This window comes from Pleurodeles waltl, chromosome 6 (assembly GCF_031143425.1).
Source record: "Pleurodeles waltl isolate 20211129_DDA chromosome 6, aPleWal1.hap1.20221129, whole genome shotgun sequence".
NCBI classification, from domain to species: Eukaryota; Metazoa; Chordata; class Amphibia; order Caudata; family Salamandridae; genus Pleurodeles; species Pleurodeles waltl.
This window is the reverse complement of record NC_090445.1, coordinates 674,195,821-674,223,165: the sequence shown is the minus strand read 5'-3', so window position 1 is coordinate 674,223,165 and position 27,345 is coordinate 674,195,821. Positions and strand designations below refer to the sequence as shown.

Below are 27,345 nucleotides of genomic sequence, written 5' to 3'. Positions count from 1 at the left end.
TCTTTGGAAGCCAAATTAAAGTGTTAATTGAATAATCTACCTACGATTAATATTGTACCTCCATGTTGCACCCTTATTTGTTCTGTTGATAAAATAGATCCAATGTGCATCCAATATTGTTGGGGCAAAGGGTTATAAGTTCAAGTCTATTTACTATAGGTTCTGTAGTTCGTAACTGGCCTTTCACGAAGCCCTGATTAGAATCTGGACACAGGTATCACCTCTTGCAAAGTCTCCACTTCCAACTACTTGCTCTGATCGGCATTTATCTTCATTTAGGTGGCAGCATTACTGTGGTTTGGTGGTGATGGATATCAACGTGGTGCTATGAGGTGGCAGCAAGCTCAGTAGCACAGCAAATGACTGCCGTAGTTTGTGTGCTTTTCCCACTTTCCCCCAGCCTCAGGAGGTTCTGTTTACCACTGTGTTACTAGACTTGGAACAGTGTGAATCACAGGTATTTCTTCAGCCACAAGCAAATAATAAATCCAAGGTACGTTGCTCTCCGAGTTTGTTCCACTGAGATGATCATTGTCTTGGGCCTACTGTTCTTGTTCCCCTCTGGTAATAGCCACTCTTGCCTATTATTTTGGGGCATGTGAGAGTTGTGAGGATTGTTCTCTAAGGGTCATATATTTAAAGCAGGTCAAAGGGGAGAATCCCTTAAAACTTTTTAGACATGACAATTGGCAAAGAAAGGAACGTGCCAGTGACCACCATGTAGTGGCCACAACCATTCCACCTTCAATCTAATTTCGCAGCAGGTCTAAACTGACCCAAAGACTGTGGGAGAGATTCAGCCGAAAAAACTGATGCAATACCTACCCCACAAGTTATTAAATTAGGGAGGTATCAAGTGGATCCTGGCAAGAGGAATCTACTGCTTGCTCTAGCCAGTGTTGGATTGACTTTTTGGAAGTTTGGCACTGCCAGATGGGCCATCCTGGAAGGAACCTTTTTTTTGGTCCTCTTGACTGTGACAGGACCAAAGAAAACAGCCCACACACAGGCCCTTTTATGCTGGCTCTTTTGACAGTGCCAGACTGCCAAAAAGACCAGTCCAACATTGGCTCACTCAACTTCAAGGTCTCAGAGTCAAGAAAGCATTTCCTTGATATGTTTTCTGTCCAAGAGCACATGTAGCCTATGTACAACCTGTCATCAATAAAATATAGGTGTGTGTGTGAAATTTGCATAATTTCCTTATGTGTAATTATGTGCACATTTTAAATAAATTAAACATAATGATTACAATCTGGCAATTCAAGCTACAGTGTAGGGCAGAATGTGTCCTTGTGTCACTCTTTGACCCATTTACAACTTCACAACAAAAAAAGCAGAAGAAAGCGCAAGTACTGCAAATAAAAGGTGCTTGCCATTTGCTTGTTTGTGTTGCTCTGATGCTCCTGTTGCTGGACTTTTACCTGAATGAACTCCAGTTGCACTATGTGGCATAATTACATAGTTTTGTGGATTCTCACTTTAAAAGTGTAAAGCAAAATGCCAGAAGGTAGGTGAATTACACTATCATAATTGGAATTTTGCCCGAACAACAGTATTTTGAAAGGACCAGATATGGATTTATGGCGTAGGTGAAGACTTTATCCCAGATTAATGACCTTAGCTGCACCCACAGATCCAGGATATCAATAGAGATAAGCGCAAACATTAGATTTAAAGCGTTTTAATAATTACATAATACTTTATATGAAACTTGTCAGCAGACTTTGTTTTTGTACTTCCAGCTGGTCCGGATGTCCCATCTGGGTTTTTCCTTGGGAGTTTCAATGAGGAAAAGTCAACTTTAAAAGTGGAGCCAGAACCTGAAGTAATAGGCACAGGTAAGGGAGTACCATGGGCACAATAAAAGGCTTGAGCGCACAGTATTTGTATTGTATTTATATAGCGCTTACTACCCCTGGCGAGGCATGGCACTCTGGAACCCAAAAGGATTAGTAGTGGATTAGTATAGGAAAATATAAGTATAGTATTAGTTTTTGTACAGGAAATAGAAGTTAATTTGAGCAGTGGACATGCCAGTCTGTTAGCTGGATTGAATAGAGTAATGGAAGGATTGAAAAGGGAAGAATCTAGAAAGTGTCAATTGGGATGAGTAAAGGAGAGATGAATGAGGGACGAGTCTGTTGAAAGGGATTAGGAAATCATAGCAGTACAAAGAGGTTTAGGATGAGTCAAAGGAGAGGTACATAAAGGAAACCTAGCAGGGTTGCTTGGGAGATCTTATCAGTAAACTGAGGTTTGGGGTGAGCCAGGAGGCATAATGGAGGGAAGAGTCTAGGAAGGGTTATTTTGAAGATAATAGAAGTAGAATGAGGTTTGGAATGAGTCAGAGAGTGGAGATAGAGGATAGATTGAGAGAGGTTTAGGGTGAGACAGTAGTGCATTGGAAAGATAATTTTTTCTCTTGTACAGTAGGACTACAGTAATACACATATAGATTAATGATTACATAGAAAGGGAACATATGTATAAGTAAGATCATATGTTGAGATTTAAAGATGTATTGTATAACAAACTTTCAAGTGTTGTGGTATTTGAAGGTAATTTGGGTACTTTTTATAACTTTTTAAATCTTTTCCTCAATGTTTCAATAGTGAAATGCTTCTTGATAAATAGTTAAGACAAAATTTACCTATTGTGACAGATAAAATAGACTCATAAGCATCTAATCAAAACAACATGCACAGAAACTGCAATGACCTATGAACATATGAAGCATCAATTTATATATATATATATATCGAGTCAGAAGATGGAAGCTTCCACTTCAAACCAGAAACGTCTTCATACCAGCTTGTAGCCGAAACATCTAAGCTCCTCTTCATAGTCAAAGCATCCAAGCTCCTCTTCGGAGCCGAAAAAACGTCCATCTGCTTCAGAGACCACATTTTCGGCCCGTTTAATGCAGTCAATCACCAAGCTTTTGTGGGAAGTGAACATGTTCCATCTTCAGAGGAATCAACAGACATTAGGCCCATTCTTCAGGTCATGGACCATAAACAAAGGAAAATACAAATCCAAAAGGGTATAGGGAAAATTATTGCCTCTCCTCCTCCTATAACCAAGAGGAAACTGTCATTCCAAGAAGGTTTGGAATCTGGGCCTTCACCAGCGAAAATATTTAAGCACAAGAAGCCAAACTCCGCATTCTCCACCACATTCGCATTTCCTTCCTACTTTGCTACCACTCACCCACACAGTTTTCTGCACAATCTCCTGTCTCCTCACCTGGGGATTATATGGGTGACAATCCTTATAATATAGACCCATGGGATATGTACGATTCTGACCCAATTCCATCTAATGACCCTAATCTGTATCCCACAAGGTTATCTCCACCTGAAGACACCACGGCTTATAATCAGGTCATTGTCAGAGCAGCCACATTCCACAATGTGCAGGTGCGCTCTTAATCCATAGATGATGATGTTCTATTCAGCACCCTATCCTCTACACATAAACAGTATCAATGTTTGCCAGTGCTACTGGCCATGCTAAAACATGCTGATAACATTTTTAAAGAGCCACCAGAGGCTAAGGTACTAAAACCTAGGGTGGGTAAAAAATATAAAGCTGCACCATCAGATCCAATTTTCAGAACACAACAGTTGCCGCCTGATTCCATCATGGTCAGTGCAGCTAGGAAAAGTGTAAATAGTCAGTCCACAGGGGATGTCCTTCCGGTGATAAAGATAGCAGCAAATTTGATGCAGCAGACAAGAGTGGCAACTCAAGCTGAAAATCAGTGGAGAATTGCCAACTCCCAAGCTCTTTTAGCCAGGTATGACAGGACCCATTGGGATGAAATGCAGGAGTTCATTCAATTTCTTCCTACAGAACACCAGAAAAGGGCACAGCAGGTAGTGGCAGAATGACAAACTACTGCCAACAATCAAATTAGATCTGCCCTAGACGCAGCTGACACTGCAGCTGGGGGAATAAATACTAGTGTTATGATCAGAAGGCATGCTTGGTTGCGGTCCTCCAGGATTCAAATCAAGCAGTCCTTAATATGCTGTTCAATAAAAACAACTATTTTGACCTGAGGTGGATACCACCAATGAAAAATTAAAAAAGGACTCCGATACAGCAAAGGCCATGGAAGCCCTTTACACGACACCTTTTATGGGCACTTTTCGTAAGCCCCAATTCAGAGGAGGTTTTAAACCCCAAACATCAGAAGCCTCTACGTCCCAACAAAAACAGGGACAACAGTATTATTCTAGGGGATCTTTCAGGTGTCCCTATAGAGGACACAATTTCAGAGGTAGGGGCAAATCCACTGCTACAAGAGGTGCCTCCACCGCATCAAAGCAGTGACTTTCTCTGCATCCCCACACAGCACACATCTCCTGTGGCAGGAAGACTGCAACATTGTCACCATCATTGGCAACAAATTACATCAGATATGTGGGTACTGTCAATTATCCACAATGGTTATTGCCTAGAACTCATCTCCACTCCACCAAACATTCCCCCTCGTTCACACAGGCTTTCTCTGGAACACATTGTTCTGCTAAAACAAGAGGTAGAATCTCTCCTACTCAAAGGTGCAAAAGAGGTAGTACCCATCAATCAACAAGGAAAAGGAGTATATTCTCTATACATCCTCATACCAAAAAAGGATGGCACTCTCAGACCAATCCTCGATCTCAGACCTCTCATTCAGTACATTCTCTTAGAGCATTCCCACATGGTCACTCTACAGGATGTCATCCCTTTGTTACAGAAACAAGGCTACATGACAGCATTAGATCTAAAAGATTATTTCTATATTCCTATACATCCAGCACACCGCAAATACTTAAGGTTTGTAATAGCAGGCAAGCACTACCAATTCAAAGTGCTACCCTTTGGAGTAACAACAGCACCAAGGGTATTTACCAAATACCTAGCAGTGGTTGCAGCATACCTCAGAAGACAGTATATACATGTCTTTCCCTATCTAGATGACTGGCTAATAAAAGCTAGTACCATTGAACAACACAAACACTACACAATCGATACCCTACACAGTCTAGGGTTCACAATCAATTACCAGAAGTCTCACCTTCAAACAGCGCAAATACAACCATATCTGGGAGCAATTCTCAACACTCAGTCAGCATTAGTCTACCCAAACCCACAAAGAATTCAAGCGTTCCACAGTCTCATAACTCAACTTCAATACAATCAAACTTACACAGTAAGATTTATCATAAAACTCTTGGGAATTATGGCATCCTGCATATCAATAGTGCCCAATGCATGTCTAAACATGAGACCCCTGCAGCAGTGCCTCTCATAACAATGGTCTCAGGCACAGAGTCAAGATAACCATCTAGTGTTGTTGGACCGCCAGACTTTCAACTCTGCAGTGGTGGAATCACACCAACTTATCAAAGGGGCTGCCATTTCAAGACCCTGTGCCAGAGACAATAATCACCACGGATGCATCAATGACAGGTTGTGGTACCCCATCTCAACAATCTTACAATACAGGGTGAATGGGATTCAATTCAGCAGACTTAACACATAAACCACTTGGAATTGCTGGCAGTATTCTTAGCAATCAACGCATTCCAACCTCAGATCACACAAAAACCAGTGTTAATAAGGACAGACAACGTGACAACAATGTATTATCTACTGAAACAGGGGGACATACATTCATCTCAGTTGTCCCTTCTAGCGCAGACAATTTTGAAATGGGGGATTCACAATCGCATTCACCTATTAGCGGAGTATATCCCAGGGATACACAACCAATTAGTGGACCTCTTAAGCAGGACGCAGCAACAGATACATAAATGGGAAATTCACCCACAAGTAATCCAACACTACTTTCACATTTGGGGAACACCAGACATAGACCTTTTCGCAACAAGCGAAAATGCAAAATGCCCAAACTTCGCGTTCAGATACCCACACAATCAATCCTGGGGCAGTGCTCTAAAGATCAATTGGTCAGGGATATTTGCTTATGCTTTTCTCCCTCTCCCACTAATTCCATTTCTGGTCAACAGGATTCATCACACCTCTCTTACTATGATACTCATAGCTCTCACCAGGGTACGTCAACACTGGTACACAACACTGTTAAATCTGTCTGTAGTACCACATCACAGACTTCCAAACAAACCAGACCTTTTGACTCAATACAAAGGTCAGATCAGGCATCCCAATCCCAGTATTCTCAACCTGGCGATTTGGCTCCTGAAGTCATAGAGTTTGAATATCTACAACTTCCATCAGAATGTATGAGCATTGTAAAGGAGGCACGTAAACCTACAACTAGACAATGCTATGCAGCTAAATGTAAATGTTTTGTATGTTACTTTCAACCCAAAAACATTAATCCACTCAAAGCATCAGTACAGGATATTGTATGTTATTTGCTTTATTTACAAAAAGCAAATATTGCATGTTCATCTATTAAAGTTCATTTAACAGCAATACCAGCCTACCTCCAAAATAGACAGTACACTTCTTTCTTTAGAATTCCTGTCATAAAAGCTTTTAAGGACGGGCTTAAAAGAGTTATTCCACCTAGAGCTCCACCAGCTCAGGCCTGGAATCTTAACATTGTGCTTACAAGGCTTATGGGTCCACCACAAGTTATTAGCTTTGCCAGTGTTTTTAGCCATGTTGCGCAGCAACTCAGCTGCTATGCAACATGGCTGAAAGATTTCAAATAAAAAAGCTCTATGATGTGGGCAGTGCTGGCCACGTCATATTGCCCTTTTTTTAAATTCCGTTCAGGACGGTGGAATTGAGATATCTCGAGGGAGAAAAGGCATGCAACACAAAGGGGGAAGATGCCTCCTACACTGCCCTAGGGCCAGCAATTAAAAAGGCACTTGATGTGGCCAGCGCTGCCACTCCATGCTGCTTTTAAAAAAAAAATCTTTTAGCCATGTTGTGCAACATGACTAAACATGACTAAACATATTAACAAAACCATTTATTTTTTTCTGGCTGCGTGAGAGGAAGGGCTGGAAGTAATTAAACGAGAATGGGATGGCTGAAAGCAAGAGTGGGAGGATGGAACGACTTGGAGAGAAACACAACATGGGAGGGTGGCAGGGGGAAGCAACATAACACGGGCAAGCAACAATGACAGTAGTCAGGACAAGCAGTAACGTGGGAGGGAGGAGGCGCAAGCAACAATGCAACCCAAAAAATGCTTTTAAAAATGCTTTTAATCTTGTGTAACTTTATCCATTGCTCATGTAAAACATGTCTATGCCCTCAGTCCAATTCTGCACTGTATAAAAGCAGATTGCAGAGCAGGGGGTGTGAGGGAGGAGTATAAGGACATTGGGAGGAAACACATGCACTTTTATGGAGTGCTTACACAAAAATAAAAAAGTCGCTCTGCCATGAAAGTGTGACCAGTGGAAGGACACATAATTAAAGAGGAAGCAGTACTTGAGCCATGCTCTACAGGAGGTTTAAACACACAAAGTTGAAGTGAACCCAGCATGTGCTGACCAAAGAAGAGCAAGAACATGATATTGACAATGAAGCCAGCCAATGGGCAGGCTTCAAGCCTCCCCGTAAGCTAATAAAATGTCATGCAAGCAACAACAAATGCGCTGTCTCAGGAAAGACCTCAAAAGGGTATAGGGATGAAAGACATTTGAAAGGGGCTAGTGAATGTAGAAATAAAAAATAAAATATACCAGGATGGGGGAACACGGAGGGAGGAGGGATGAAGTCAATTCAGATAGAGGTTCTATAGGGAAATTCAGTTGAAAAGCAAAGGGACATGAAAGTAGAAGAGGAGCCTGGGGAAAACAGCAAGACCCAGAAATGAGGCCATACTTGTGGACATGTGACACAAACATTGTATTTGTTCATCCAGCACACAAAACGGAGTAAGGGAGAACAGATAATTTTGAGCTGTGTAAAATATATTGACATCTGAAAACATGAACGACATTCACCATGTTAGCTTGGACAAACTATTAGTTATGAAAAAATGCAGAAATAAGCTGGTTCTAAAAGCTTCACCAGAATGGGATTCCAGATATTGCATTTTCTCGTAGATCGCAAACAATAAAGAAATATAGATTTCACATGGTTCAACTAAACATAAATCCTAGAAAGAGTTGCAAAATGGGAATTGCAGTTGAATAAGACTGTAAGAACGTAACGAAATTAGAGGATTTAAACTTTCTCTTGTTCCATGTAGTCATTGTATGACACAAGTCTAAAAAAAGAGAACTTTTCTCAAAATTTATATTTGCCTTTTGGATGCTTTTATTTTTAGTGCAAAGTCCTGTCTACTTTTTTTTTAGTAGCAATGGGTTTGCGTCAAAATCCATGCCCTTGAGGCAAAGTAACACGTAGTACTTCTTTACATTAGTTTAGGGATACTTCCATTCACAATTTAGAACTTGCACTGAAAAGGAAATCCAAAACAACAATTAGTGCCAGTTTACATCACTTCTTCCTGCTTAATTATTACTGCAAATTTGGAGACATCCTTATTCTACATCTACCGAAGCTAGACTTGGCCATCATTGTTGTACTTCCTTAAGCAGGACAACATCAGTTAGATGTGCTGCCCATTGTACCATCTTCCTGCTCAATACTGACATAAAGATCTTTCCTAAAGCCCTGGCAAATAGACTACAGTGAGTCGTAGGTACCCTCATTCACCCCGACCAACGTGGTTTTATGCCCAACTGGAGCAACCAGCATTGTATCTGATGTGTCAACACTGCATTGACCCGAGTCCAGGAGATTCCTGATTCATTGTCTCTCTTGCTTGTGGACTTCAAAATAGCCTTTGATACTGTCAATTGGTCCCCCTTGGACCACGACCTCAGACACATGGAATTAAGACCCTGATACCGCAGATATGTTAAACTCCTGTATTGGGATCCTTCGACACAAGTCCGCATTATCAGGGTGCTTTTGTGCACCTTTCTGATCCAAAAGGCTATTAGACAGGGGTACCGGCCATCCTCTCTCTTCTTTGTCGTCGCCATTGAAACCTTGGCTGTGATGCCCGGGTGCAGGGCTGGAACTGGGAGGATTCCAGGAAGACAGGATTGCTTTATCCACCAACAGTGTGCTCCTCTTATTTTCTTATCCCCTGTCCTTGGTACCTCGGGTTTTGAAAATATTGAAGATGTAGGGGGAGACCTCTGGGCTCCATCCTAACTGGAGCAAATCTCTTCTAGTTCTGATAAATGGAGACAGTGACACAATCACTTGGCAGCCAACCATTCACATTTGGCGTCTGAATTTTAAGTATCTAGGGATCCATATATCTGTACTGCATGACCTTATGCACAGTTGTAACCTCCCTCCTCTCCTGCATAACACCAAAATGGACCTTCATAACTGGTCTAAACTTCCATTAAATATATTGAGTAGGGTTGTTCTAGTGAAAATGATAGCGATTCCGTATTTCCTGTACTTTGTACAGAATTTCCCATTTCCCATTTCCAAATCATGTCTTACCAGGGGAGTAGCCCTGATCTGCTCCTTCCTCTGGAGGTGTTGATCGCTGCACATAGCTCTGTACAAGTGTTGTCAAACTGTTTGTGAGGGAGTGATGGGGGCGGTGGACATCAAACTTGATTACTGGGCTTCACAACTTTTAGTTATCTGCAACTGGATGAATACTGTGTGGAATGACCTAGAATACCGCTAGAACTAGATACTTTTAGCCAAGATTATATATTAATCTATTATGTGGTAGTCCCATCCCATCTCACACACTGGAGATCAAGAGGATGGTTTTTTTGGCCTGGTGAGCTGCAAATTAATGTATAGGGTGGGGAAAAAAACTGAATGCAACAAATCTCTCTATGGAATGGCAGTTACATCTAGAGTGGTTCCCACATGAAATCCTGTCAAGACCTACCACCTACCGTCCCAGTTCCAAATATCAAACACCCAATCCCATAAATACTTACAACTCCAGCACACATTAGTGAGTTTGCACACGCAGCTCAGCCACCTGCGAGACTTTAGCCCAATGAAAGCCAGGCTATTGATGGGTCGCCTGAGTCAAGGGGGATTTTCTCAAATTTACTACTCATTGGTCTGTAATGACCGACAGACATTTGAGAATCTTCACAGAATGGCGAGAGGCATGTATGGCCCCTAGAGAAATCACAATCTCTACATGGCTGTGGTTGATCCACCTACATTATTTACATATATCCTACCTTCCAATGAAACACCTTTAGCAAGCTGGCATAGTCAGTGAATCTACTTACGCCCTATGTGGATACCAAGAAGCAGATTTCTTCCATGAGTTTGGCATTGCCCACATGTTTTTATGTACTGGAGGCAGATATCCACCACCCCTACGCTGGTGTTAAAGAGAACATTTCACTTGTTGCCTGAGTTGACATTGATGGGTCTTCTGGAGGATCTGGGGAGCAAACGAGGAGACCGTGTTTCTGCGGGAATGGCAACAGTCATCGCAAAAAGGGACGTACCATGCAAATTGAACTCTCCTTACCTGCCCACCCTGTCTGAATGGGGGACTGGTGCTCTAAACAAGAAGTACAGATATGTACAGCTAGAGGCTGTCCAAAGAAACACCAGGGTATATGGGGGAGGTAGTGGGAATTCAGTGGTCTAACAAACACTTGCGGGAACACACGTGGCAAAGCTGATAGCTCTTCAGGAGGCATGTGAATTTGATGGGATGGATGCAGTGTTTTCATGTGTTTTTAATGCACCTGTTTCTATCAAAACCAATGAAATGTGATTATAAAAGAAATGTTGAAATGTAAAAGGTGCAAACATGTCTATTCGGTAAGCCCAACTAATTGGTACACTTCGCACTCAAATATGCTACCTTCTGGTATTCTAAAACTTATGCCTTTGAAAATTTGGTGTTTAGACGTTTGAAATTTACTGTTTATTCATAGCGCTGATATGTGTAATTTATTGTCTGGCTGCGCATGCTACTTTGAGTGGTGCAAAGTAAAACTACAGGGTCATACACTAAAACTGTATGCCTCTTTAAACACAATATTAAAATACGTAAGTTTTTTTTTGTCAGACCGTGTCTAATTAGCTTAGGCCCATTAAGGCAGATTTCTATACAGGAAACTACATTTTGCTCCAGTAAAGAGTATGTCTTCATGGTTATGGGAGTTAAGGAATGACCATTAAATTCACCAAGCTATTAGGAATTGTGTGGCCTTAATTGCATCAATCAAGACGTCAAATATGTAATGAATGTGTGTCTGGTAAACTCAATTTTTGTCAAGGTATTATCCTTTCCAAAAATTCAGTCCTACACCATGTGCTTTTTTTTACTTTATGACATTTTGCTCTAAAATGAATTGTTTCTAAATGATGAAATAATAGTTAATGTGACCTCATAAAGAAGGAATTTAGAAGAATGAATCAGATCAGGTGGAATTTGGACATATGTGCATTTTGCATGACTCTCTTTGTAGATCTCTGTCGGAGGTTTTAAGCATGGAGAGATATGTTATCTTCCCGTGGTGATGGGACCAGCACAAGTCTCTTCTGTCAATGTGTGTACTTTTGAGAATGTAATGTTTGGTCTCCTTTATATTTCAATAGGTAATCAGCCCATAGAGCAAAATATCACGAAGAATAAGGAAAGATGTGCAGATGCTGTAAAATCTATTGAGATGAAAAATGTGCGGGCTCTCCAGAATCCACAGAGACGAGAAGTAGGGAAGCGAAGCAAAGACTCCAACCTGAATACGCTAAACTCAGGAGCAAACAGGCCACCTCAGTGCAATGACAGCGAAAGAGATGAACTCAACTCAGAAAAGTATTCTGACCAGCAAAAGCCTCACATAACTACAGGAAGATATACATGTATGGAATGTGGGAAAACCTACACTAAAAACTCCACACTTACCATGCATCTGAGGTCTCATACAGGAGAGAAACCTTATCCATGTACCGAATGTGGAAAACGTTTTAGTAGGAAATTCACACTTACAATCCATAGACGAACGCACACAGGAGAGAAGCCACATATTTGTTCTGAATGTGGGAAATGTTTCACACAGTCATCAGCATTAATTTATCACCAGCGAACACACGTAGAATGCCGAATGGAGAAAGGAGACAGCCCTAAAGGTGATGTGAGACAATCTGAATTGAGAACGCCACTAAGCATCGTCTCCACACTCAAATCAGAATCAAATACCTTCAAGAGGTGGGACTTTTTGTAAAAGATATTTTCCAAGCAAGGGGAAAAGAGACTGGTCTACCACATCATTAGGAAAATCTGAGCCTATAGTTAGCATCAACCTAGGTGCTGTAGCTTGGTGTAACAGAACCAGAAGTTCAAAACTAAATCACACTTCTTAAATAAAGCCCGTTCGGAAACCTGTTTAATTTCCCTGAAAGCAATTGCACAGACTGATAAGCCATAGGATTACAATGTTTGAAATACATTTGAAGAGAAAACTATTCTTTTATTAATAGTGCATATCATTATTTTACCATGTCCTGAAGTAAACACCCAGTTACTTTCCGACACTGCACAATATGCTCTGGGTGGCAAGTCTAAAGGCACAAACACAGCTAGTGACAGGTCATGCATCCCTTACTAGGTAAGAGCCAAGAGGTACCTAGGGGGAGTCTTTTGCAGGGATTCTCACTCTGGTGGTGGTGGTTTTATTTGGGGTGAGTGTGCCTGTCCTTGAGGATTCGAATGTCTAACGTGCAAGATATTTTGGTATGGACTAATATCCGTACCATATAAAAACCAGGAACTATAATGTACAAAAAAATGTTTTCTCCAGTCCCACAAAGAAACAAGTGGGCACCATAAGATGTATGGAACAACTATATACCTGGTCTCAGCGCGGTTCAGTCGGTATAATTCTTACCAAGAGTGTACTCTGAAAAAGCAGCCTAGGTCTGTTGGTGAAACCAAAGCCACTGAGGGTAGGAGCGAGGTACTTCAGGGGACAGTAGTGCATGTATGGATGGGCAGGCTGGCAGCAACTCCACTGATGGATGAGGCAAGTGATGCAGCTCCAGTGCCACAGAAGTCTAAAAATGAAAGAAAAATGCAGTACAAGAGTCTAGAAAGTAGAAACCTTTCTAATTATCCTGTTGCTAAACAAACAATCCATGAATGTCTGTTTGGGATCACTAGCGATTTAACCCTTCAGTAGGTTTCTAGATGTTTTGGTCCGTAACATCTGCTTGGTGTATGGTTGATCTGTGAGGAAAATAAAAATGGCAGTGCAAGCCACCCGCAGTTACATGCACATATATCTGCATGCATCCAACAGACTTGTCCGACAACTTTAAGAAATATTGTGTAAGTAAAGTTCCTTTCATTGGCGATCATGAGTTATTTAGGAAAAGGGAATGAGATGAGCGGAATCATCTTTTTTTTTTCCAGACATCTAGCTGCCCTGTAATGCCTCATCTCGATTTCATATTTGGTGTTGTGGCCTATGTGTGCATCCACATAGGTTAGCATTTAGGGTAAGGCTTTAAATGAGTTTTAAGAATTCGGTATTTCTGGCAAGGGCATTGTAGAGAGGAGAGCACAAAGAGAGAATGGAGAAGCAGGGGCCACGGTAAAAGGAGGTAAACAAAGAGGAGAGGAACGAGAAGGAAGGAAAGAGAGGAAAGATGCGCTGGAAACCCCTTCGTCTTTTCTCATTGCTGCAAAAATTCTAGAGAGTCCACTGCCAAGTATCACAGGCTTAACCAGCTTAACGTATGATGAAGCTATCAGCCAAAATGAATCAAGACAGATTTTAAAAGGAAGAACTATCCGAACCTTACCAAGGCCCACTACCTGTTACTGAAGACATCGCAGCCATCTCCCCAAAACACAGACCTTAGCAGCTCTTCTCCTTTGTAGCGCTTTACATCTATTGGTGGGAAAATTGCTAGTCTTCCGTATGCTATATTAATGGAATTTTGCGTGAGAGGTTACGTTATGTTATGTTAATGGAACTTGTAATGTGTATGTAGTGTAACATGTAATGTTATGTCAGTAGAAATTTTAATGTGCCGTTTCGCCCCAGGAGGGATTTCTTGGCTCATCCGTCTGTAACAGCTTCAGGCCTGTCATAATTACCAACAATCCCCATCCCTGGGCATTTCACCCTCAACTGCAATGCTTCTGGTCCCTAGATCTCCTTTCCTACAAATGTGTCCTCCGCCCATGACAGCATGGTAAGCAGTGTAATCTGATGCCTGTAAGACTTCTAACATGACTGGCAGAGTGGAGAGCCTGTGTAGCTACAAGTCAAAACAAGCAATGGCAAAGCCAACAGGTCTTGGTAATGAGCGACCTGTTGCCTTTGGTAATGGGGTGGGACTGGTGAACAGGAAGGTGGTGAGGATGGTGAACGGGAGGGCGGGTAGGGGTCTGAGAAACCGGCGGCCCACATCTTTCACTGCTGCAGTGCTGAGAGTGGAGCACGGATAGTGCAGAGCAGCAACAAGACCCTGCCTGCACTCAGGTCCCAAAGATAGTCGCACTGCGGGATTAAGTGCTCTGGGGTCACCCGGGTCACTGCGAAGTCACAGGAAGTCCATACATGAAGAAGGACAGGTGGGGGTGTGGAGAAGATGAAACATGAACAGGAGAGGGTGGGAGTGGAAAGGAAAGGATGGGGTGGGCCAGTGTCAGGGAAAAGGAGCGACAAAGGACGGGAATATGTCACACAGCATAAGAATAACATGAAATTAGCAGACAGGCGGAAGCAGGGCAAGAATGAGCAGAAAGGCACAAACCAAGGGCAAGAAACAAGCAGAAAGGCACAACCCGGGGCAAGAAATGAGCAGAAAGCAACAACCCGGGGCAAGAAATGACCAGAAAGGCACAAACAGAAGGCAAGAAACAAGCAGAAAGACACAAACAGCTGGCAAAAAATGAGTAGAAAACATGTCGAGAGGTACAAACAGAGGGCAAGAAATGAGTAGGAAGACACAGTAAGTGTACCTAATTTGATTGAAGACCAATTAACTCTGGTCTTGTGACTGAAAATCAAAACCAGAGTCTCTCATCGCATTGTAAAGAACTACATGCATGTTGAAAAGCGTGCAAGGCCATGATTAAAGACATCCAGTGTTTGTACAGTAACGTGAGCACAGGATTGGTGTGACAAAAAAGAAGTGTACATAAGCTGTGCACACGCTATGAGTTTGTGTGTTTTCATTTTCCCTTAAATAAAGAAAACAAGGCATTTTGGACTAAACAGGCAATAGAGGAATGCAGAGACAGCCAAGTAGAAAACCATCTGTCATCAACTGGCAGAAACAGTTTTAGCTTGTGAAAGCAAGATATCTTCACTGTCTGGGACATGAAGGGGATTGGACAGTGATGCGAAGTTGTGAATTCCATCTGTAATTGCTTTCATAGACTTAAAACACATCTTTGAAAAATCAGCCAAATTACAACCCTCCAGTCATCCAAATCCTAATACTTCAAACTACATTAGGTTGTTATGTAGATTTCCGTTCACTTTATTTTCTATTCACATACATAGAAGGAACCCTTGCATGACGTCATCTGCAGCAGTACAGTTGGTGCCAGGGTTTTCTGCAACTTCCAAAGGCTGGTAGCCGTACAGAAAGTCAGTGCACCACAATCAAATCATTCGTATTTTCGTTGTTCCCTGAAATGCGTTTTCATGACCTTTTGAAAGAAAATACAACAATGAGTATGTTTTCAAGCATTTTTCTTTTCTGTTCAAGGGACGTTCACTCACATTTTGGCAACCGTGTGGTCACAATAGCTCATGTTCAGACCGCCATGTAGTGAGTTACTACAGGCAATAATCCAGTTAAGAATTTCCCTTTAGCAAACACTGTTTCTTTAAAATGTCTCCAATCTCACAAACTCAATGGCACAGCTCATAAAACACAAGTTAAACATCCAAGTCTACACGGAAAAGAAAGCAACCATATGAAACAAACCGAGCAACAGAAACAATAGCGCAGGATTTCCTTGAAGCAAGCACAGTCTCTTTAACCCCTTCGCTGCCAATCCTTTTCCCCTCAGGTGCCAGGCCTTTTTTTGGCTATTCGGGGCAGTTCACGCTTAGGCCCTCATACCTTTTTGTCCACATAAGCTACCCACGCCAAATTTGCGTCCTTTTTTCCCAACATCCTAGGGATTTTAGAGATACCCAGAGTTTGTGGGTTCCCCTGAAGGAGACCCAGAAATTAGCCAAAATACAGTAACAATTTTGTGTTTTTCTTTTTTTAAATGGGGGAAAAAAGGCTGCAGAAAAAGGCTTGTGGATTTTTCCCTGAAAATGACATCAACAAAGGGTTTGCATGCTAAAATTGCCAGCTTTCAGGAACAGGCAGACTTGAATCAGAAAACCAAATTTTTCAACTCAATTTTGGCATTTTACTGGAACATACCCCATTTTTACTATTTTTTGGGGCTTTTAGCCTCCTTTCAGTTAGTGACAGAAATGGGTGTGAAACCGATGCTGGATCCCGGAAAGCCAAACATTTCTGAAAAGTAGACAAACTTCTGAATTCAGCAAGGGGTCATTTGTGTAGATCCTGCAAGGTTTTCCTACAGAAAATAACAGCTGCAATAAACAAATATTCAAATTGAGGTGAAAGAAACAGCCATTGTTCTTCACGTTTTACACTGTAACCTTTTACTGCGATGTCAGATTTTTGAAAGCGATATACCGTTACGTCTGCTGGACTCTTCTTGTTGTGGGGATGTATAGGGCTTGTAGGTTCATCAAGAACCCCAGGTACCCAGAACCAATAAATGAGCTGCACCCTGCCATAGGTTTTCATTCTATACCGGGTATACAGCAATTCATTTGGTGAAATATAAAGAGTGAAAAGTAGGTATCAAGAAAACCTTAGTATTTCCAAAATGGGCACAAGATAAGGTGTTGAGAAGCAGTGGTTATTTTCACATCTCTGAATTCTGGGGTCCCCATACTAGCATATGAATTACAGGGCATTTCTCAACTAGGCGTCTTTTTTACACACTGTCTTACATTTGGAAGTAAAAAATATAGAGAAACACAAGGAGCAGTAACACTTGTTGTGTTATTTTGTGTTCCCCCAAGTCTCCCGATAGAAATAGTACCTCACTTGCGTGGGTAGGCCTAATACCCAGGACAGGAAACACTGTATTTTTGCAAAGTGCTAAGCTGTGGATTTTGGCCTCTAGCTCAGCCTGCACCTAGGGAAACCTACCAAACCTGTGCATTTTTGAAAACTAGACACCTTTGGGAATTCAGGATGGGGTGACTTGTGGGGTTCTCACCAGTTCTGTTACCCAGAATCCTTTGCAAACCTCAGAGTTTGGCCAAAAAAACACTTTTTCCACACATTTTGGTGACAGAAAGTTCTGGAATCTGAGAGGAGCCACAGATTTCCTCCCACCCAGTGGTCCCCAAGTCTAAAAATGGTACCTCACTTGTGTGGGCAGGCCTAGTGCCCGTGAAAGGAAATGCCCCAAAACACTATGTGCACACATCAAAATGATCAAATACTAAACTACCTGTTTTTGCGGGTGGGAGACCTGTGTTTTGGTCCTGGGCTCAGCAGCCACATAAGGAAACTGTAGAGATGTCATGTAATATAGATGGGTTGATATTAGAATGTCAGGAGCATGATGGGATTCTAGAATGGGAGAGAGTAAGCTTGGAGAGAGAAAGGAGAAGGAGAAGAGGAAGGAGTGCTGTAATGGTGATGCTGTACTTGGTTTGCTGGAGATGCTACACATGTAACCAGAAATAAAGGAAAGATGGAATTAAACTACGCCTGAAGACTCATCTTTACATTGGCGACGAGGGGCCATACCGTGCAGGAGACGGTTTAAGCATCTCCACTCCTGGAATCAAATTAATTAATCAAGAAGTTTTGGAAAGAAAAAGAAAAAGAAGATGGTGAAGACTACAAAACAACCTTATAACATCGATCTCTATTGGATCTGGTGAGCAAAGGAAATTCTAACAACTTGTGCTTGAACTTTCAATATTTTTATGCGAGCAAAATAATTAACAATCAATTTATACGAGGATAAGCTAAAGTCGTGTGGTATAACTGAGGTCGATTATACTATTATAACTATCACCTCTAGCGCGTCAATAACAGACTGTGTATTTTTTAAAAGGGAGAAAAAGAAAAAATGAAAGACTTGTGTGGCGCGTGACAGCTATGAACTGAGCCTGCTGTTGGTAACGGCTTATAAACCGCGTGTGCATACGGCACGTGATGGAAGCTCTATAGTGCTCGCGGCCAGCACTATTCAAAGAAAAACTTGCCGCGAGCACTAAACAGCGTGCGCACACGGCACGTGAAAGAAACTGTGTAAAGCTCTGAGTGCGGGCAGCTCTATTTCAAGAAAACACATGCGCCGCGAGCACAATAAACAGCGTGTGCACACGGCACGCGAAAGAAGCTGTGTAAAGCTCTGTAGTGCGGCCAGATCTATTTCGAGAAAACCCACACGCCGCGAGCACCATTAGAGCAAATAAATAACAGAAGAGAATTTCGAATAATTTATAATAAATTCAGGAATAGGACTTACGTAGAGAATTTAAATCTGTATCTTCAACATCGTTGGTCTTGATTACATCAATCTGGAAAAGTAGTAGAAAGTATAGAAGGACTCATGCAATTCTAGGAAACTAAGGAAAGACTTAATAGAAATTAGATACTTTTCTGAGGAAAGACTAAAAAAAAAAAAAAACTGCAATACAATTAATTAATAATTACAATAATAATATTGGAAGAAGATCTAAAGGAATTATGGGTGATCAAAGTATCTCTTCACCACCACTCTTTTTACCAACCCCAGGAGAACCATCTATTCCATGGAAACAGTGGAAAAATATATTTTCTACCTACTTACTAGCAATTGGGGGTGATCGTTACAGTCCAATCAGAAGACAAGCGATTCTTCTTCATCATTTAGGTATAGAGGGAAGAAGGATCTATGAGGATCTACTAGAGGTTTCCTTAGGTATGGGTGATGGTCAGCCCTCCAATTTATTTGGAATGTCTTTACAAATGCTAGATTTGCAATTTACACCAAAAACGAATTTGGTTTTAGAACGCCATAAGTTCTTCTCGAGGATGCAGAATCCTGAGGAAGATATATCATCATATGTAGCAACCTTACGTGGACTTGCGGTATCTTGCCGCTTTGAACAGTTATCTGATTCTCTGATAAGAGCCCAGATTGTAAGGTGTGCTTACAACAAAAAGATAAGAGAGAAACTACTTATGAAAGATCCTAATCTGGAGGAAGCTGTACAGATCGCTAAAGCAATGGAGCACACAGCTGTATGGTTACAGGAAATGGATGGTTCGAGTAGAGGAGAAAAGCAAAATATTGTCAATGAAATAAGGGATAAGTGTAAATTTTCAAGTGGTGGAGTGAAGAAAAAATCAGCAAAGAACTGGGAAGACCAAGATCGGGGAAGATTTGACTCAAGGGAAGTAAAATGTTATAGGTGTGGTGCGCCTGGACACATTGCTTCAAGCAAAATGTGTGCTGCGAAAACCGCTATATGTCGCAATTGTGGAAAAAGGGGACATTTTGCCAAAGTTTGTAAATTTAAAAACAACGAAGGTAACGGACGTGCAATCCAAGAAATCCAAGATGTGTGTGGAAACTTGGAAGAAATAATTTTAACTGTGGATGAAAGCGTCATTGATCCAGCTCCTAGTGTTAAAACTGCGAGTGTCCACGATGTGATACACAATGTTAATCTGGAAAGTACAAATGTTTTAGAGAAACCTCATGCCCAGATGTTGTTGAATGGCATCCCAGTTAGGTTATTGGTAGATTCTGGAAGTCTATTTACCCTCATTTGTAAAAAAACTTATGAGGAAGTATGGGATAAGGTTGGAGAAGAGAAAATGGTGGAGCCAGACATAAAAGCTGTGGGGTATGCGGGAAAAAGAATACTGATGATAGGTATGATTTGGATGACAATTGTTTTTAAAGGAAGAGCAGTTAAAGGAAGAATATATGTCACAGACTTTGGTACCAATCTATTGGGTTGGCGCCACCAGAAGGATTTAGGGATAGTCTTAAATCCCAATGCTAAAGAACCAGTAATGGTAATGGAGAAAGAAAAAATTGATGAAGTTAATGAAAACTATTGTCATCCTTTAATTCAAAAGCATCCATTAGTTTTCTCTGCAAGACTAGAAGTCTTAAGAGGATTTTCTCATAAAATAATTTTAAAGAGAGATGCTAGACCGGTTGTTCACAAAGTGCGTGGCATACCTAACTTAATGAAGGAACCACTAAGAAAGGAATTGGATAGATTGTTGCAAGATGGCATCATTGAACCGATTCAGTCTTCAGAATGGCTTGCTCCCATCGTCGTAGCACCTAAGGAAGGAGGAAGAATTTGCCTATGCATCGATCTTAGGGATTTGAACAAAAACATTTGGGTGGACAGACAACCATTGCCTAACATTTCTCAGATGTTGTCTGTAAAAGGAAAAGGATGCATCTTTAGTGTATTGGATATGTCATCAGCATATCATCAGATTAATTTACATGAAGATTCTAGGCACTTGACGTCCTTTGTGACGCCTCTGGGGGCGTTCTGCTATAAGAGGATGCCTTTTGGATTAGCTTCTGCCTCGGCTGTTTTCCAAAGATTATTGGAGGAGATTTTCGGAGATTTGGAGAAAGTGTTATGCTTTCAAGATGACATTCTGATTGTAGGTGATAACAAAGAAGAGCATAACCTCTTATTTGAAAAAGTGATGTCCAGATTAGAGGAAAAGGGCTTAACCATTAAGGAGGAGAAGTGCCAAATTGGAAAAACTGAAGTAACTTATCTGGGACATTTGGTTAGTGAAAACGGTATTAGACCTAAGAAAAGCATAGTGGCTGCTATTGAGAGAGCGCCAGAACCAACTAACAAAGATGAATTGAGATCTTTTCTGGGTCTTGCGGAGTACTGTGCCAAATTCATAAAGAATTTTACAGAGATTGTGGAACCTTTAAGGAGATTGATGAAAAAAGGAGTAGTATATGAGTGGAGTGAGGACTGCAAATATGCTTTTGAGAATGTAATTTTTTTTATTTTGAGTGCTCCTACCTTAGGTGTCTTTGATGTATCAGCACAGATGTTTGTGACTTCGGATGCGAGTAATGTTGGAATAGGGGCAGTATTAACACAGAGGAAGAATGACAATGAGTATGTTGTTGGGTTTGCTTCAAGGAGACTGCAGGGTGCGGAATTATCGTATTCGGTAATTGAAAGAGAGGCCTTGGCTTGTTGCTGGGGAATCAATCACTTCAAGTTTTACTTGTGGGGAGTGCCTTTTAAATTGAAGACTGATCATAAACCCTTGATTTATATATTTAAAGGGGGACGTGGTTTGGAAGGGAACATAACACCGCGAATTTCAAGATGGTTATTATCTGTAATTTTGATGTGGAATTTGTAAAAGGTAATAGAAATGTGGTGGCGGATTGTTTATCTAGAATGCCTGTGGAGGTGGATGAACACGTGAGTGAAGTAGTTGAGGATTTTGTGGGCACCATCTTGGGTGAGCTGGCCTTAAGTGATATCGAGTGGGTGAATGCTAAAGTGAAGGATTTGGTTATGAATAAGGTGGAAAGTAAGATAATTAACGGGTGGACATATGAAGACGAACAAGATAGTGATGTGTCTTGTTACTATAGGATTAAGAATCAACTGAGTATACTGGAGGGTAGGGTATATAGGAAGAATCAAATTGTTCCTCCAGAGGGTATTAGGAAGCACATTATTGACATAACACACCAGGGACATTTAGGACGAGGGGTGATGAAAAGGAAAATAAGACAATTGTTCTGGTGGCCAGGAATTGACAAACAAGTAGAAGAAACTGTGAAACATTGTGTGCCTTGTGGTAATAGTGACAAAACTAAGATTCTAAGACAAACTCCTGTAGCTCCCATGAGTTTTCCAAAAAGACCTTGGGAAAAATTAGCTGTAGATTTCATTGGTCCCGTCTTCAGGTTGGGTACTAGGAGTAAATTCATTATTGTGCTGGTCGACTATCACTCAAAATGGTTTGTAGTCAAAATTGTTGACCATGTGGATACTGCAAAAGTCATAGAATTCTTTGAAGAAGTCTTCTTAGAAGAAGGTATTACAAAAACTATTGTGTCTGATAATGGAGTACAGTTCGTGTCACGTGAAATGGTGGAATATCTACGGAGGATGGGTATTAGTCATGAGAGAGTTGCTCTCTTTCGACCACAAGCCAATGGCTTGGTCGAAAGGGTGAACAGAGTGATAATGGATAATATTCAGTTGTCATTAGCTAATCGTCTTTCTTGGAAAAAAGAGCTATGTAAAATGATGTGGACATATCGCACAACTCCACATTCGGTCACTGGGGTAGCACCGTTTGTGTCTCTCAAGGGGAGAATGCCTGGTGTGAAAGAATGCCCGGTGTGGTTAAAAGCTGAAAGAAATGTAAGAGTGGACAGGAACACTATAAAAAAAAATGTAGAAGAGATGCAAAGGAAAAATATCCAGCAATATAATAAAAGAATGAGTGTGAAACATACTTACATAGTTAAAGGAGATTGGGTAGTGACAAGGAGATGTGGTGTGCTGTTGGAGGGGGACAGCAAGTACTCTGCTCCTCAACTGGTGAAGGAGGTCAAACAAAATGTAGTAGTTTTAGAGGATGGTACTTCCTGGAGTATGGGAAGTGTGTGCAAAATTCATCGTTGATACATTAGAATGCAATTTCTCTTATATATTTGTAGTACTCTTAGTGCAAGCTGGTGTTTATGGTATTATTTTTATTTTTATATATATATATATATATATATATATAATCTTACTTATCTTCTTTATGTTTGTTAGGTGTTGTATATCATATAGGGGGGAGAAATGTAGAGATGTCATGTAATATAGATGGGTTGATATTAGAATGTCAGGAGCATGATGGGATTCTAGAATGGGAGAGAGTAAGCTTGGAGAGAGAAAGGAGAAGGAGAAGAGGAAGGAGTGCTGTAATGGTGATGCTGTACTTGGTTTGCTGGAGATGCTACACATGTAACCAGAAATAAAGGAAAGATGGAATTAAACTACGCCTGAAGACTCATCTTTACAGAAACCTACCAAACCCAAACATTTCTGAAAACTAGACACCCGAGGGAATCCAGGGAGGTGTGACGTGCGTGGATCCCCCAATCTTTTCTTACCCAAAATCCTCAGCAAACCTCAAATATAGCTAAAAATAAAAAAAATCCCACATTTCTGCTTGGGCTCACCTGGGCCAAGTGCCTGTGACCGGGAAGAGCCAAAAACATGTTGAAAGTGAGGGGGAACCAAAGCGGGTCCAAAAGGGCAGTTTGAAAAAAAAAAAAACATTTTTAGGCTGACAATTGGGGCAGAATTTTTATCGGTATAGATGAGACAGTGCTGGGTGGTAGGGATGTTGTGGATTCATCGCGATTCCGGAAGGTTCAATCACAAAAATGTGAGAAAAAATGTGTGATTTCCAGCAAAGTTGGAGGTTTGCAGGGCATTGTGGGTAAGTAAATGGTGCGTGGGGTGCATTTGAAGCACACCACCCTGGAATCACCCAGATGTTTAGTTTTCAGATATGTCTAGGTCTTGTGGATCTTTATACATGGCAGCGTCCCAAAGTCCAAAAGGTGCAGCCCTCACCATTCCGAGTGAGACGATTTTGAGAGTTAGACAAGCTCTCATGGCCCAACTGTAAAACCAAAACCCAAAATAATCAAATGTCCTCTTGCTTGCCATGGGATAAGATGCCTTAGTGTGCAGGGGAAGATCTGAAAGACTGTTAACCCCTTCAGTTTGGGGTGGGGGCAAAATCAGGCCCATACTGGTTGGTAGCCACCACCCCACTATTTTTTTTTTTTTAATTCCCTGGCATGTAGTAGACTTTCTGCCCCCAAGGGGGGTGGATCAGGGATAATTGCCCCATCTGCTCACTTCACTGGTGGGCAGAACAACTTTGGCCCCATTTATTTGGGGTGGTGGTATGGCCATATGGCCATACTCCCACCCCATTATTTTGTAAAAAAAAAAAAAGTCTTCCCTGGTCTCTGGTGGGCTTTCTGCCCCCCTTGGGGGCAAATGGTCCTTCCACAAATAGGCCAATCTGCCCCCAAGGGGAGCAGATATGGCCAACAGTAATGTGCCCCCATGGGGCTCCCCCCCAAACAAAACATACACACACACACACACACACACCAGTCTCTGGTGCCTAAGTGGTTTCTGCCCCACTTGGCAGATTGGCCTAACAAAAATAGGCCGATCTGCCCCAGGAGGGGCAGAAATGGCCTAAGGACAATTTGCCCCATAGGGGAGCGATCCTTGCCTAAGGGTTCGCTCCCCACATATAAAAAAATAAAATAAACAAAAAAGAAGAACAAAATCCCTGGGGGCAGATTGGTCTAATTACAATAGGCCGATCTGTCCCCAAGGGGGGGGGGGGAGATATGGCTTACAGCCAAGTTGCCCCCCCTCCCCAGGGGAGCGACCCTTGTCTAAGGGGTCGCTCCCTTCACATGAAACTGACAGAAAAAAATCCCTTATGTGTAGTGGTTTCTACCCCCCTTAGGGGTAGATTGGCCTAATAAAAATAGGCCGATCTGCCCCGAATGGGGGCAGAAATAGCCTAAATACAATTTCCCCCCCAGGGGAGCGACCCTTGCCTAAGGGGTTGCTCCCCACAAATAAAAAAATAAAGTAATCAAAATATATATATATTTTATATCCCTGGTGTCTAGGGTTTCTGGCTTCCTGGGGGCAGATTGGCCTAAATATAATAGGCCGATCTGCCCCAGGGGCGGGCAGAAAAGGCCTAAAAATATTTAGACCCCCTAGGGAGCTGCTCCCCTTATGCATAAATATAACAAAAAAAAAATCCCTGGTGCCTAATGGCCATTTCTGCTGCCTGATCGCATCATGATCGGGCAGCAGAAATGCTTGCAGAGACATGAAAGGAAAGGCCTTTCCTTTCCTTTCATGCCTCTTCCTGCTCCCTCCTCCAGATTGGAAGAGAAATCCGCGTTGGTAGGTGACCTCTGATGAGGTTAGCACTCGATCATGTGCTGACGTCATCAGACGTCACTGGGAGGGGGGGTCAGGGTGGAAGGGGAAGCAGGGTGGGTCGGAGGCGCACGGGGGAGCAAGCACTCCCCCGTGGGCTGGGTGCAGGACAAGCTGGGCTCGTCCTTGGCACACAGCGTCGTGCCCAGCTCGTCCAAGGCACCCGAGGGGTTAACATGTTTCCAATCTCACAGACTCAATGGCACATCTCATAAAAGTCAAACGGCAATATCAAACATCCAAGCCTACACAGAAAAGAAAGCAGCCATACGAAGCAAATTAAGTGACAAGAACAATAGAGCTCATAATGTGTGGCGGGACCGGTCACCCATTGAAAACAAAATAAAAGAGAAGTCCTGACACAGTGGCTGAAAAAGTCCACTGCGTATGTAAACAGTAGTTGGCCGGTGCCTTCGGGTAGGGCGAAACACTGGAAAAGGCATGACATATGCATGCCCTTGGTGAATGGGGATACCGCAAAATGGAGTGACGATGGTGCTAGCAAATGGGAAGGCCACGATGTAGATACAGCACGTCTTGGTTCAAGACAGCGCATGCACGCCGTCTACAGCTGAGACCTAAAAAGGTGCTGATGCATACCAACTTTTCAGCTGTTGGTCTTGCGCTCCACAGCAGCACTCAAATCCTGCAGCTTTATACTAAGACACCGTTCCTCTACAGTACTGCCAGTCCCTTGTTGGGCTAGCAGCAGAAGAGAATGAAACCAACCTATGCTAGCTACATGCAACACCAATAACCCAATTTGACCTGCAGAAAGTAACTCCTAATGAAACACTATAATAAACCACATACATGTAGTGAATGTGATAAATGATTCCATGAGTCTCCAGTGTTTTGCAAAAACCCTATTAAATATTAAAACCATTTACACAGTCAACATGGAAACTTTTTCATAAAGGTAATAATAATAATTGTAGACAAGGCAAATACAGCGGTTAAGATCAGAAATATGTTTATTCTGTTAAAAATGCTGAAACAAAAGCAATAAAGAAATCAGCATAATACAGATTAATAGAGTCACTCCCAGTCATCATTTATATTTAAGGACTTACTATACTGAAAAACTACAGCTAAAGAAATGACACATGGTGCAACGTACTCATAGATTATCGATTAATAGTAATAATAAAAATGCTGGTCTGCATCTATTAAACCACATGATCTCCACAATGGGACTAAGTATTTCCTATGCATAGATTATAACATTTACAAAAAACAGAATTGCATCGGTTTTCAAACAGATAAGAAAAGACAAGGATTGATGACATCAAATTTCATCCAACCCATTTGAAAAGACAAAAGAAAATATATAGAACTCAACCTCATTCTGGATAATAATCAATGGTCATAGGGGCTGAAATCTAAGGGTTATAAATCAGGTTCAGTTTTCTATACAAATGGGACATAAATGAAGATTTAATATGTTTGATACATTCTGCTTTTAGGGAGAAGTGTAGATCCAGTTACCCTTTCGCCTAGCGTCTGTCTTTGGACAGAAGAGTCCAAGAATGTGTGAATATTTCTGGTCTTGCTAGCTGGTGGTTTATATAAACTGAATTTCGGGATAGCCATCAAGATTCAAACATCCTCTAAAGATTTCCGAATCTTTAATCCACAGTTCACTATGACAAGTAAAGGATGAAGTGCCCTGAGCACAAACGTTATTTGGTTAACTTAAAAGTTACAAATTTGGTATTTTAAGCTACCTGCATATTGCCTACAAAAATATATGCCACATTACCAGCACCTTAGCTAGCTTTGAAAATACATTTACTATTATAAATATCAATCAGATACGTTATTGGTTTGGTGCCTATATTTTTGCAAAATTAAGCACTGCAGCTTGATTTTGCAAACAATATATTTTCATTGTTTTAAAAAACTCTGCCCAAGTGCCAGGTTTATTTGAATTAAGACCAAGACATCTAAAAACTGTTACATTGCTTATGAACAATAACACATCTAGATATCCTAGGGGCCAATATCATAATGTGTGACTTAGAGATATTAGATTCCAAACCTAGATCCTCCATAAACCTGACATAGCTACACAACAGTCTTTGGAGGCCAGTTGCAGTCCTGTATAAAAACAGTGTTATCCACCTAAAAGAAAAAACACAATGGGGGTCATTCTTACTTTGGCGGGCGGCGGAGGCCGCCCGCCAAAGTAACCCCGTCAGAACACTGCACCGCGGTCGAAAGACCGCTGCAGTGATTCTGAGATTTGCCCTGGGCTGCCGGGCGGCCGCCAAAAGGCCGCCCGCCAGCCCAG

General features: G+C 41.6%; 1 protein-coding gene across 2 annotated transcripts in view; it reads left to right on the top strand.

The window, feature by feature from the left end:
- LOC138300145 (zinc finger protein 615-like) overlaps positions 1–12,358 on the top strand; it is a 97,733-nt gene extending 85,375 nt beyond the window's left edge. For both annotated transcript variants that reach the window (XM_069239093.1, XM_069239094.1), the window contains exons 6-7: positions 1,746–1,841; positions 11,572–12,358. In XM_069239093.1, the coding sequence (XP_069095194.1) occupies positions 1,746–1,841; positions 11,572–12,197 (722 nt within the window). In that variant the 3' untranslated portion in view covers positions 12,198–12,358. The remainder of the gene's footprint in view (positions 1–1,745; positions 1,842–11,571) is intronic.
- The last annotated feature ends 14,987 nt before the right edge of the window (positions 12,359–27,345 follow it).